This window comes from Solanum dulcamara, chromosome 12 (assembly GCF_947179165.1).
Source record: "Solanum dulcamara chromosome 12, daSolDulc1.2, whole genome shotgun sequence".
NCBI classification, from domain to species: Eukaryota; Viridiplantae; Streptophyta; class Magnoliopsida; order Solanales; family Solanaceae; genus Solanum; species Solanum dulcamara.
The window spans coordinates 65,029,775-65,044,014 of NC_077248.1; the positions used below are offsets into that span (position 1 = coordinate 65,029,775).

Here is a 14,240-nt window from a genome sequence, read left to right on the forward strand (position 1 = left end):
TATATAATTCTCTTTGTATTTTTACTCTTTTTTTAATGAATTAAATGAGGGCACGAGGCCCTCTATTTATAGGAGGATGAAAATGCGTAAAATTTTACGCATTAATTTTCTGTCAAAAAGAGGCAACGATTACGCGTTAATTTCTGTCAACTTTTTCAAAAGTTGTTGCGTATTTAGTTGTTTTTTTTTACTTTTTCTTCCTTTTTACTTTTCCTGCCTACTTTTTTTGACTTTTCTTGCATCTCTCAAGATTTAATTGAGAATCAATTAAGTCTTCACACCATTCTTTCTACGATTTAATTGAGAATCAATTAAGTCTTCACACCATTCTTTCTACCAAATTACTGCAATGTTACGTTTCTGCTAGATCAACAGAAAATCGACATCATATAAACTTGTTACTGTTGATCGGCTTTGTAAACATATCTGCTAGGTTGTTATTAGTGTGAATTTTCTGAATATCCACTCTGTCTTCTTCCACCTTCTCACGAATAAAGTGATACTCAAGTCGTATGTGCTTTGTCCTTGAATGACATGCCGGATTATTTGCAAAGCGCTCTGATTGTCACAAAATAGAGCAACCTTCTCTTGTTTGTGTCCGAGCTCCTCCAGTAACATCTACATCCATATTTTCCTTTGCTAGCTTGTGTAACTGCTACATATTCTGCTTCCGTCGTAGATGTAGCCATGATAGATTGAAGTTTTGAAACCCAGCTTACAGCTCCGCCAGCAAGAGTAAACACATAACTTGTAGTGGAGTTACTTTTATCAAGATTACCTGCATAATCTGAATCAATATAACATTTAGCAATAAAGTCTGATCCTCCATAACACATTGCAACATCTGAGGTACCTTTGATATATCTCAGGATCCTTTTAACAGTATTCCAATGCTCTTTACCAAGATTAGTCGTGTATCGACTAACCACTCCCACTGTGTCAAGACCCAACCCCGTAGGCCGTGATTGGTGCCCAAGTTGGATACCCATACGTACCCTTAGCCCAAATTAGTACATTATCCGAGTAACATAGGTAATGATCAGAAGGGATTTCCAAACAGATCACAGAAACATATATAGTGCACGAGGGTCGATAAGCTGTCGCAAAACACACAAAACCCAAAACATATATACAAAACCCACAACATAACTCTGTCTACAGACCTCTACAGATGATAGCATAGTCATATGATGGGAGAGGACCTCGTCGTACCCCTGACCAATATATCTAAATATACAAAGATAAAGTAAATACCAAAATACAAGCTCTGAACAAGGAAGCACTGTTAACGACGCAACAAATGTCATAAACAGGTGGATCATCAAATTGAACTTCGGTACCTCGGGCATGTAACGCAGCCCCCGAAGAAAAGGGGTCAGTACGAAAAAATGTACCGAATATGTAAAACATGAACTGTAATAATTAAAACCATAATTTGAATAGTAGGTGTAGAAAACGAAATAAATGTTCAGAATTTCAAAATGCTTATCATAATCACAAATCATACATGCAAAGACATATGCCATATCCGGCCCCATTTCGTGGGACTCGATGAACAAAACGTGGTCGCCCTCCCATCATTGGCGCCACAGCACATCATAACACCAGAGTAGGGAATATCTCCGTAACAGATCATATTATATCATATCAGATGACCATATCAAATCACATCATATGTGTACATGGCACAACATAACTCCGTAACATAACATACACCACCCCATGTACATGGTGTACCTGCCCCCTCATATCGGAGCACGATGAATAATGCAAAGAAATACGCTTGATAACATATCCTAGCCTAGACTCAGTGAAATAGTGGTTACAGTATGCACGAGTAGAGTAGTGAGAAACTAAATGCAGTTTAAATATAAAAATAGTTTAACAGACCCGATAGCTTAGTTCCGATAACAAATTATATATAAAAAGAACTTGAATAATAATAATAGCACAAATCTTTCCAACATCACGATAGTCTATGTCAAAATAGTTTTATGGAATCGTCTCCATATTTTAAAATATATTACGAAATTTAACGGAATAACTAGGCGTATAATATTCGAAAGAGTAGCAAAAAGTTTCTTTCAAATTCTACCTAACATAAGCCAAACGGAATAACAAAGAAAAATTCAGAATAGTGGGGCCAACCTAGGTCAAATGAGGTATCGTATATAAATTACGTGCATTAAACTTCATAACGTTATTTATAAGAGTTTCAAGGTAGTCGGACTTCATTTGTGCAAATTCTAGAAGATTAGACAATTTTTTCAAAAATATTCATAAATACCTAATTCAATTCTACTGAATAGAAAATGGAAAATTTTGAGCGCCGATTTCGAAGAGTAGAGTCATCCCCGAGGCTCGTATCCAAACCTATTACACATAGGACATGCCAAATTTTTTCCTTGTTCTTTAAAACCTTCTGGTTGGAGCATGTAAATTTCTTCTTCAAGTTCTCCATGAAAAAATGCAGTTTTGACATCTAACTGCTCCAAGTATAAGTCAAATGTAGCACACATCGCCAGGATTACTCGAATTATTGTGAGTCGAACCACCGGAGAAAATATCTCATTGAAGTCTATACCTTCGTATTGAGCGAATCCTTTTACCACCAATCATGCACGATACTTGTTATACCCTGCACTTTCATACATTGAAACATGTTTTTTTTTCTAAAAGATTGCCATGTACTCCATGTTATCTATGAAGTTCTATGTGAATAGCGATGGTTGGAAATGGGTCAAGAGGGATTAAGAAAGAGTTGGAGGCCAAATAATGGGTTGTGGCAATCAACCTACTCGCGTAAGCCACCAACTTGGATGTCTTACATAAGTAAGCTACTTGAATACATGTCGAGCTTAAGTAACAAGGATTACATAGGGTCTTAAAGTGAGACGAGATTACGAACCCACAGAAGAGGAATAAGTAGGTGATGCACCTACTTGGACTAAGTAGGTAATGCACCTACTTAGAAAGTAGGCCCCACCAAGACACGTGGCAGTAGGAGAAGAGGACACGTGGCAGCGGGGAGAAGTGGACACGTGGCAACAGGTGATACACCGACTTGGACCAAGTAGGTGACACACCTACTTAGGGTGGACCCCACACTGTCACGTGGTAGCCTTGGAGGGGATGCTTGGATGCGGTGGCCTAATAGGGGCTGGATACGTGCCACCCTTAGGATGACACATGTCACCTTCTAAGGAGGGGTATATATGTATATTATGATGAATAAGCTTTCATTTCTTTATCTTTATAGTTGGAATATTTGAGAGAAAACTAGAGAAACAAGAGAGAGTAGATACAGCCAAGAGCAAGAACAAGGTAAGACCTCCGATTTTTCTCCGTGAATTAATTATTTAAGGTGTTATTCGATCATGTGAAGGTGTTTAACAACGTAAATTAATAGTTGGGGGCAGCAAGAGAGTGAAACGAACATCCACCAAAGTTTCAGCCACGTTAAGGAGCTCTCAAGATCGATTTTCCGCAAGGTAAGGTTCTTCCTTTTGAATTGGATTTAATGATATTGTAATGGAAAGATTACGTGTGCTAAATGAAGTCGGAAGTAAGAAAAATTGCATTATTATGATTGACGTTGTAAACGAATGGAATTGAAGTCGTTCTAGTTGAATTGTAGTTGAGTAGTGTTGTTATTATTGTGGTATTGTAATCAAAGGTAGTTTGTGGTGTTAAAGGGGCTAGAAACGTGATGAGAAATAGGTATGGGTGCTGCTGGTTGCAGTCACATGATACCCTGTTCCGTGTGGTTAAGATTTTGCGAAATAAAGATTGAAAACCCTATTTTGGTGTTGTGGTTTTGGGCGAGTTGCTTGGAACTTGCATTGCGTAGTATTGAGGTGGTTTAATTGTATATATCTACTGGTTGTTGTTGGTGGTGTGGCTTTACCAATCAGAGATGTAATTGGAAGTTCGGATATGGCGAGTGATAGGGGAGATGCTGCCCGATTTCCGTTAACTTCTTAACTAACTAATAGACTAGTCGAGAAAAGCGAATAAGGAAATGATTCTTATGGATGATTGATTGTAGATATGGAAGTTGGAAAGTCGAGGGTTATTAATATTAGCATTACTTTCGTGTTAAATAGGTTCAGAGGGCGACGAAGCAAGCGTGGTTACGATTAATCCCTAAGAGGTACGTAAAACTATCCTTCCTTCTTTTCTCTTGGCATGTCTTAGCCATAAGTGGTTTATACATGAAATGTGGGGATAATTCCATTCATAAAACTCCAAGTATGAATCATAAATCTTATCCAGTTCTTAGAGTTAAAATTCCTGCAATAATTGAGTTATGGTCTTTCAAGTCTTCTGCGTGATGAAAAGTGGTACATGTAAGGCTATCACTTCTTTCCTTTGGGCATATTTTAAATGTAAATGAAATAATATATGATATAAGTTTGGAGGTAATTCCATTCATTCATTTTTGTTTCAGGTCCTCACGACGGTGGAGGACAAGATGCGGGAAGCGAGACTGAGATGGTTTGGGCATGTGAAGAGGAGAGACACAGATGCTCCAGTGCGGAGGTGCGAGAGGTTGGCTATGGACGGTTTCAGGAGGGGCAAAGGGAGGCCAAAGAAATATTGGGAAGAGGTCATTAGACATGATATGGCACAGTTGCAGCTCTCCGAGGACATGACCTTAGATAGGAGGCTATGGAGGACTCAGACTAAGATAGTGGGCTAGGTGGCCGATCGGTTCTCCATAGTAGTCGTAGTCGCGCTCATTTGTCTTAACATAGGATTGTGCATGGGTTTACTGCTTATATTAGTTGACCCAGTCTACTTTGGGTATCCTATTTTATCTATAGTAGTTAATGCCCCTTTATCCCCGATCTTTCCTACCCTGACTTTATCGCTTTATCGCTCTCATTATTCATTATTCATTATTCATTATTCATTATTCATTATTCATATCTTTATATTGTCTGTTATATGCCTGGCTTTACTGACCTATGTCTTGTTTTTCCTTGTTTCTCCTCCCTTGTTTCTTCTCTCTTAAGCCGAGGGTCTTTCGGAAACAGCCGCCCTACCTTTTAAGGTAGGGGTTAGGTCTGCGTACACTCTACCCTCCCCAGACCCACATGGTGGGATCACACTGGGTTTGTTGTTGTTGTTGTTGTCTGAACACCCACTCCATTTCTGTTAAATAAGTAGCATTTAAAGCTGAAAAAGGGAATCGAAAAAGCATATAATTCAGGTATGTTCCTCCACTTATATGAACTGCTTCTCTGTTGAAAAGTGATGGACTTCTCTTATTACCCAAACTATATGTTTTACATTTTTGTAACCTTCTTCTCTATTGCTAGGATTTGAGTCTATATATATGATTTCCTGGTTCATTGACTTGAAACAATATTTATTGCATCTTGATAGGAATCTGACCATTTGTTTGCTAGATATGTTTTTTTTTTTAATGGGAATTCGAAACTAACAATATCATAAGGAGCACTGTAAAATTTTCAGCAAGAAAAAAACAGACACGGCAAAATTAACTAGAAACCTCCCAAAACCGAATTGGTCTTTAAACAAAACACGAAAAGGACACTAACCAAAACATAAATTCAATTACCGTAAATGGTAAGCAAAAGTATTGAAGATTGAAATCAACAGTAGGATTTCTGGCACCACGACCACCAAATTTCTTAGGCTCACAGCGCCTAGGATCAGCAACAAGGAGAGTCCTAAAACGCAACAAGAGCTTTGGCAATCGACTGACGGATAGCGTAGATCTGACAAGTGTGACCACCTCCCTTCACACGGATGCGCATATCGACTCCGGCGAAGCGGTGACGTCCTAAAAGAAGGATTGGTTCAAATGCCTTGTACCGGAGGATCTCCGGCTGGACAAGCTCGATTGGGACACCGTTGATCTTGATCAAACCACGTCCACGTTTTGCAGTGGGTGACCGCCACTGCTGTCTTCTTCCTCCCGAAGCATTGGACGGATTCCACCGTAGCTGCGGCTGCTTCTTGCTTCTGTATTTTTGCTGATTGTCAGAGCGAAAATGGGAGAGTTGCTAGATATGTTAATGTCCTTGTTTTGGCAGCATGATTTTAGTTTTTGCAGTCCCATCAAATTCCCCTTTGTGTAAAATAATTTCTAGTATCAAAATATTACACTTAGTATCACTATCCTCTTCCCTAAATTCCTCTCTTTTTTCCCCTGCAATCCAACAGTTAAAAATGCTGGCTTCTAAAGGAGCACTTGTCCCAGATTCTAGAGTGATGAGGACCTTATTCTCCCCCTGCAATGTATGTAATAACACTCTTAAAGGGTGTTTGCAGCTTCATATTTTTCTTTTATTCTGTTAATCCGTAGACTAATACTTCTGTAAAATGTTGTTTGGACCCTCCAAAAGGGTTGCCGCCCCCGTGGCAGATTCGACACGCACCCGTCTTCAATTTTGAAGAGTCTGAGGAACATAGCTTGTCTTTGTGGAAAAACCCTTCCCTTCCTTTGATGACTTGATACAAGATGTATAACCTCCTAGAGTAGTGCATAAGAATTTATGAACCTATCAGCTCTATAATCAGTATCTTTGATTTTCTGGACTTCTGGATACTCTATTAAGATAATCCAAATTTGAATTTGAAAAATCAGACATCTTTAATCAAATAATATTGTTGCTATTCAGATTTCACATATATCAGTTGCTAGCTTTGGACGGAAAAGCTCGTTAAAAGCCTACAGTGCAAAAATGGAGCTCTCAATCACACGACCTGATGATTGGCATCTTCATCTCCGTGATGGTGACGTTCTTAAGACAGTTGTTTCTCACAGGTTTCTACTTAAATACTTCAGCTGATGGTGTGGGACTCCAATCAATATTGAGTAGCTGATTGTGATTCAGTTTATAGTTTATGTTTAGTTCCTATTTTACTTCTTGTCCCACTTTGTAAATTCGGTTTATCTATCTTGATTTTGACTTGTTCATGCTGCATTATTTGATAAAGTGCACATCACTTTGGGAGGGCAATAGTCATGCCAAATTTGAAGCCTCCTATCACTACCACTGCTGCTGCTGTAGCATACCGGGAGGCAATATTGAAATCTCTGCCTGCTGATAGTGATTTCAATCCTCTCATGACACTTTATTTGACAGATACAACCAGTCCTATGGAAATCAAACTAGCAAGTAAGACCAATATAATTTTGATATGGAAATATCTTTCATTTAAAATAATATTAGATGTTATTCTTCTATATTATGACTGCTTAAACAGTGTGTGTAGGACATTCTTCTATTATATATCGTAGGAAACAAAAAATAAATTTCAGTGAATGATAATGGTTGTGTATAAGCATCAACAAGATCACGACGGAAAAGGCAACACTAGAAAGCCAATTCGGTGAAACTTTTAAGTAGAGTTGAACTTTAAGAGCCATTGTAATTCTTTGTCAAATCTCATTTTAAAGCTGAAATTTTAGTTTTGCTATTGTGACAATTTATATCTATGGTTAATCAAAAACTATTATTCCTGCAGCCCTGCTTCTAGCATCCTACCTAAGTGGTTTTGTATAGCATTTCAAGTTGTTTTATAAATGACACTAGGGGGTCAGGGAAATTTAGTTTGAAACTCGATCGCAAGACCTTATAATTCTCTTCATATTTAGTCAGGAACTAAATTTACCCTGTCTCTTTGCTTTTAGAATCCTACTTGGGTGATTTGGCTTTCTAGATGTTTGTAAAATTTGCACCTAGGGTTTAGGGAAGTGTAATTTCCTATGTGTTCTCGAGACATCAAAACTGAAGATTCTTGGCTATGCCAACTTTTTTCTCTACTTCCATATCAGATCATAATCCTTTAAATTAGAAGTCAGTATTACGAGTCTCTTGTGCTTTATAAAGTCAGTGAGGATGGGATTGCGTCTGATTAGCTAGTTGGTGAGGCAATAGCTTACCAAGGCGATGATCAGTCGCTGGTTCGAGAGGATGATCAGCCAACTCTAATCTCTTGTGAGGAAATGTAAACATGACAAAATTTGTAGCATTTAAGTTGAATTGATTGTGTGTTGTCATCTGTGTGCAGTTCTTTCAATGTGAATGACCCATGTTCCTATTTTTCTTTCCATGAAATCATTTGATTATCATCTTTTCTTTTTGGTTCTTTATCTATTTTTTGTCCACTATTTCTAATATAATGAGACTAATAACACAGGAGAGAGCCAGGTCGTATTTGGGGTGAAGTTGTACCCTGCTGGTGCCACGACAAATTCTCAAGATGGAGTGATTGATCTCTTCGGAAAGTGTTTACCAGTTTTACAAGAACTGGTTGAACATGATATGCCTCTACTGGTAATTTGATGCAAACTTGGCTCTAAGCATTTCTTCCTGTTCCACTAGAACATTGCATAAGCTCTAATGTGCATGTTAATTTTGTCTTTGCATTGGTCAGTTTAATTTTAAAAGGAAGTAACACATCATCGATTGCTTCTATACGAAGTTTCTGAAGTATTTTTCATCATACTATCTTAAGTTGTTGGTTACATTTCACCCTATTTAAGGTGTTAATGCCGATTCATTATCATCAAAATTCTTATGGTAATATTTGTTCATCATTGAGTTTTACATTGACAGCTGTTGTGACATATATATGATTTCAAATAGAAATGTTGTTCTCTGTTCCTTGAACCTGCTCTTATTATTTCTTGCCTATGCTAGTCGGTTTTCTAGTTTCAGTTTATCTTGGGTCGCTATAAAATAGATCTAGCATTTAACTGTAATGACTCACCTTAATCATGTCTTTTTCTTCCCCCAAATTTTCTGCCAAAGCTTGTGTTTTTTGTCATTTTCCTTGAAAAAACTTCATTTTATAGGATTTTATGTATGACATTTAACTGCAGGTTCATGGAGAGGTTACAAATCCCGAGGTTGACATGTTTGATCGAGAAAAGGTATTCATTGAAACGGTTCTAAGCCCTTTGGTGCAGAAATTTCCACGATTGAAGGTTGTGATGGAGCATGTTACCACCATGGATGCTGTAAAGTTTGTTGAGTCTTGCACTGAAGGTAATCTTTTCTACTTTATCCACCTTTTTGAACTTTAGTCTTCTTGTCAGATGAAATATCTTTATTGACAGTCATTTTTCAAATGCTAATTTAACCTCTCTGTCATTCCTTAAAAGGATTTGTTGCAGCGACTGTCACCCCACAACATCTTGTTTTGAACAGAAATTCTCTCTTCCAAGGGGGCTTGCAACCGCATAATTACTGCCTTCCGGTGCTTAAAAGAGAGATCCACAGTAATATCCTTTATCCTTTCATATTGATGCTCAAATTCTTTCTTCTATCGCTTGGTGTTTGTCTTTTGGTTTCCAGACAATCTTGAAGTAACATTACTTTTAAATTTTGAGAAAAACAACTAGGAGTTTGGTTGACCACCTATAGTGACTACAATGTCATGTAGACCTTGTTTGGTTCAACAAAGGGGACAAGAACTTGTTCATTTTTTTCTCCTGCATAAAGTATTTACCAGTAACCTCCACTTGTTTGGTTAGACTCAATTGAAATGGAAGAGGTTGATTTCCTAATTTCCAATTATAGACGGTTTTGAAAAGTTGAGGAATTGCATACCTACAGTTTTGCTTTTTAACAAACAAGGTTAATTCTTCCCTCCTTTATTTTCCTTTCAGTGTGTCCTTTCACTCTAACCAACCATAATCTCTGAGAACATAGCTTTTTTTGAGATTGTAAGGTAAATTTATTTATGAGAATATAACTAGTCTTAGAATTTCCTCCAAGGTTATTTTTTAGCTTGTGCTCTGTCCTTTTAGACTTAAGTACCTTGTTGGGTTGTTCACATAATTTTTCTTTTCCAGATTTTCTCAAGTAAAGATGTAATTCAACAGATGCAGACCACCTTATCAGTTAAATGCGTTGAAAAGATCTAGGGTGCAACTTATATTAATCAGCTATGCCTCTCCGCTCTACTCCTGGTTAATATTGTTCTAGTAATTTGAAGGAAGATTAGGGATTCTTTAAAATTAGAGGTTCTCTATCTCTTTTTTTTTCCTGCCAGTGTCTAAACAGAACAAAGGAAGGACTTACAAACACCATACTGATGTGGTACGACTTTCTTCTAGGGATGGTGTGAGATTTCAGCTCCAGTTCCCGATTTCCAAGTCTAACTTCACTGTCGTTTCTCCTGATTTACCTTTTAAGCAAATCCTAGCCCATTGGAGATGAACTCTGTTCTTTGTATATCTACTCCCACATAGCTCCACACAGTTCACTGATGATATGATAAGTTTCTATAGCCAGGCGTGAAGTGGGATATTGAATGCTTTGATCTAACGATGTTCTGCTGCCGCCTGCGCTCCATTGTCGGGAACCTCCAATTTGGCAATAGCCTCCTTATTTTCCAGAACCACTGCACTTCTCTACTCTCACTGCTTCATGTCTTAAGGGAAAATCAAATAAGAATTGATGATGACTGAGAGTTGTAATTTTCAGCCCAACAATCCTTTTTTTTTTAAATCAAAGTAAATGCAATTGTACAGGTAACTTGAGTTAATTAATTGTACAGTGCTAGCATCCTATGCTCCTACTTCATACATGAACCTAATTGAGGTCATTAGTATTTAATCAACATAAGCTGGACAATATATACTAACACTATCAACAAAAGGAGCACATACCAAGTTGAAGCAACAAGCTTCACATCCTAGTATGCAGGTACCCCCTATGGATTTGTTGATGTCACAGGACTTACTTTCTCCACAAGCCTTTTATTGCACTCTCCAACTCTGATTTCTCCTCCTCAGTAATCTTACCATTGTATTTTTCCAACATTGATGTCATCCCCTTCAGCTTGTGGTTGATTAGTTTTACCTGTGACTTACCCTTTCCTGCTTTCAGCAAGGAGAGTCCATCTCAGAGTTTGAGGAGGGATAACTGAGCTTAAAGTTAACAATTATAGCACCAAAAGGACTTTGCTTTGCTGATTCTCTTAAGGCATCTGAACCATACTTGCAGATTATCTGAACAGTGTTTGAATCAGATAACACTTTCGTTTCCTTTTATTCTTATCTCCAAACTTGTTATATATTTGGATTATTTCATCCTCTGATAGCAAAGAAACAACAGTTGAAAATGTCACCATCAGAATCTCAGATGAAGTTCCCTTACCATCATCCTCATCTTCTGTTTCTTGACTAGAATGTCCAGATGCTTTATTGAGTTTGGTAACTTATGCTCCTGCACGATTAGTCTTCCTCTTCTTTGCATATGAAGGAACCTACTCTACTGATAAACCAATGTAGCTTTGCCACCTATTGATAAATCATTTGTGAATCATCGTTGAGTCTGGGCTAAGACTGAAGGGGTAACCAAACATTTAGAGAGAAAATGATCGTTATCGTCCACTTGTCAATCCCAGCTCTGTTTGGTGCCAGCTTCGAATCTTGAACTGTTTTGTTACCACTGTGGGATCTTGGCCACATCCATGAATGATTTTGTATTATGAATAAGCTTATTGAACCTTGGGGTTGTGGAGGGCTTCCCCAAGAACCACAAGATTTTTCCAGGCATGTCACCCCAACCTCAAATGTGGCCATCCTCTCGGGTTAGTGAATTGACTGCTTCACTCTACTATCGTGAACTATCTATTTTCATTGGTGCTAATATCAATAAGCTCGAATGACTCATCTCCTGAAACAAAGAAAGTTCTCTTCTCCATAACTTAATAAAAATTATAGGAAGAGTACGTCGGAGAGAGGATAAGGAGTGAAAGAAAGAAAAAGAGAAATTGCACATTTCCCAAGAGAGAGCATTGTTTATGTTCTTAATCCAACTTTTAGCAGAATAGTGTAGCAATTAACTGTAAATAGATATCTTTCTTGCGCCTCCAACAAATGTTGTCCTTCTTGTCTGTGCATAAGGAGTAAGTCCCAAGTTAAAGAAATCTGCAGGTTCTATCAACTACCCAACCATTGCAATGCCTTCTAAAAATGATGTTCAAGCCATGTTCAGAGTAATAATCTGTTACGCATTCTGGTTGGCTGCCAGAGTGAAAAGCACACTTGATAGGCGTATGGCCCTGCCATGAGTCATGCCAAAAGCTAGTTTTTCTACCATTTCCCAACCTGAAACATGTTTTTCCAGTGAATTCATCAAAAGAAAGTCTGTTTGCTTTTCCCGACAAATAAACCATAAGAAGGGCTAGTAACCTTTTTCCATGGTGCATTCTCCCCATTTGTGAATCTCCATAACCATTTGTTTAAGAGGCTATCATTGTGTGCTTTCAGATTTCCGTACTTCAAGGCCTCCAGATTTTTATCTTTCTGAACAGTTTCCCACTTGGCATGATTAAAAACTTTCTTGTCTCTGTTTTCATTCCAGATTCGATGAATCTTATCAAATTTCTTGGCCAGAGATTAGGAATGGGTAATAAAGACATTGTGTAAGTGGGAAGAGAGTCCAAAACACTATTTGTGAAAACTAATTTGCCCTTGCTTATACTTCGTCAAATCAAATATTGTCTAAAAGCCTATAATCTTTTTGGAATATGGCATTTTGATCTTGTTTTATGGATTATCGAAGATATACTGTCACCATAACAAAGAAGAATTGGAATTAACTTCTATTCAGCCATCTATCTTGGAATTTTGAAAGTTAGGTAGAAGTTATATTTGCCTGTAATTGACCCATCTATCTTAGGTAGAAGCTTTCTATCTTGGAATTTTAGTCTTAATGCTAATCTGTGTCACGAGTCACTTCTTGATCAGGGTCTCTTTGATTTGCTAATTATATCCGTTGCCTTATGTTTTCCTAGACATGTGAACTTGTTGAGCATTTGATGCAAATGCTGCTGTGAATGTGCTAACAAAGTAAATGAATGTATAGGTTGAATGTCCTTGTTGAAACAAGGTACTTCCATATCTTTTAATAATCTGCCATACTGTGGGAGGGAGACTTGGAAAAGTATCAATTACACATACTTTTGAAAATAATAAAGTGAACAAGTGCTTGAAAAAAAAACTCTCGTCTTTATTGATAGATTCGTTACTCACATAGTTACAAGTTCTATTGCATTGGTCTTGTCCCATTTTTCCTACTACTTTTCTCTTTTCTCTTGTTCACTTGGTATATATTCTAATCTAAGTAAGTTTGCTTTGAATAACACAGGGGAGGCACTTGTGTCAGCTGTAACAAGTGGAAGTAGAAGATTTTTTCTTGGGACTGACAGTGCTCCTCATGATAGACGAAGAAAAGAATGTTCTTGTGGATGTGCTGGTATTTATAATGCTCCTGTAGCCTTGTCAGTATATGCAAAGGTGTTTGAAAAGGTAATTGCAATAGATGTCTACTGTGTTTCTCATATTATTGTGTGTTAAGACTCATTCCATGTTATAAAAAAAGGGCAGCCCGGTGCACTAAAGCTCCCGCTATGCGCAGGGTTTGGGGAAGGGCCCGACCACAAGGGTCTATTGTACGCAGCCTTACCTTACAATTCATTCCATGTTATCATGTTTTTAATTACATCGGATAGATTCCTTAGTTTAGTAGCGGTATTGTTATAAGTCAATGGCATAAATTTGGTTGTCTGCATTTTAGGAAAATGCACTCGACAAGCTCGAAGCATTTACTAGCTTCAATGGACCAGACTTTTATGGGCTTCCTAGGAACAATTCAAAGATTAAGCTGAGCAAGACACCATGGAAGGTACCCGAATCCTTTTCTTATGCATCCGGAGATATTGTTCCCATGTTTGCTGGTGAAATGCTCGACTGGCTGCCGGGTCCTCTCTGAGAAAGAAAACAAGAGATTCCCATTCTCATTTGTCTTTCTTCTTGTATTGTAATGTTGTTATTTATCAAAAGATATAGACTGTAAGAGTATTCATTTTCCCATTCATGTTGATTAGATATTATCGCGATGATAACCTTCGCTTTGATACTATCTTTTCAGCCAAAAATTATGGAAATAAGAATAAAGCTTCTGGATGTGACTGCATGTAAAGCTTTAACTCCTCCATTGTTGGATATATCAGCCAATGGTTCGAATTTTAAAAATTATGATTAGGTAAAGTATATCAAGGCCACCAAAGAGTTCCCCAACCTCCGCTGCTTATTGTGACTTTTACAAGCACTTTTGCCACTATCAAAACCAAATTATGAGGAAAGGAGAGTTGTTCTCCTTTTAAATAAAGACGGCATAAGTTTCCAATTTTGGGTGATGCATTAATGTCATAGACACTGGCAACAAAGCACCACAATTATG

General features: G+C 37.7%; 1 protein-coding gene and 1 pseudogene across 2 annotated transcripts; one reads left to right on the forward strand and one right to left on the reverse strand.

Moving 5' to 3' along the window:
• Positions 1-5,407: 5,407 nt before the first annotated feature.
• Positions 5,408-14,047, forward strand: LOC129875874 (dihydroorotase, mitochondrial-like). Of its 2 annotated transcripts, XM_055951095.1 has the most exons (9): positions 5,408-6,270; positions 6,654-6,799; positions 6,973-7,154; positions 8,179-8,315; positions 8,864-9,029; positions 9,146-9,262; positions 13,146-13,306; positions 13,385-13,449; positions 13,575-13,796. In XM_055951095.1, the coding sequence occupies exons 1-9, from the start codon at positions 6,067-6,069 to the stop codon at positions 13,663-13,665; spliced, it is 1,269 nt and encodes a 422-aa protein (XP_055807070.1). In that variant the 5' UTR covers positions 5,408-6,066; the 3' UTR covers positions 13,666-13,796. The 2 variants fall into 2 exon arrangements, with proteins under 2 accessions (XP_055807070.1, XP_055807069.1); XM_055951094.1 differs by lacking the exon at positions 13,385-13,449 and having other exon boundaries at positions 5,409-6,270; positions 13,575-14,047.
• LOC129875850 (40S ribosomal protein S16-like) lies at positions 5,455-6,012 on the reverse strand (annotated as a pseudogene).
• Positions 14,048-14,240: the final 193 nt, after the last annotated feature.

Bases quoted from the DNA above. Each gene is read 5' to 3' on its own strand.
- LOC129875874 (XM_055951094.1), top strand. From the start codon at position 6,067: ATGATTTTAGTTTTTGCAGTCCCATCAAATTCCCCTTTGTGTAAAATA. The intron at 7,155-8,178 runs GTAAGACCAATA...CTAATAACACAG, and splicing joins TATGGAAATCAAACTAGCAA to GAGAGAGCCAGGTCGTATTT. The intron at 9,263-13,145 runs GTAATATCCTTT...TGAATAACACAG, and splicing joins GCTTAAAAGAGAGATCCACA to GGGAGGCACTTGTGTCAGCT.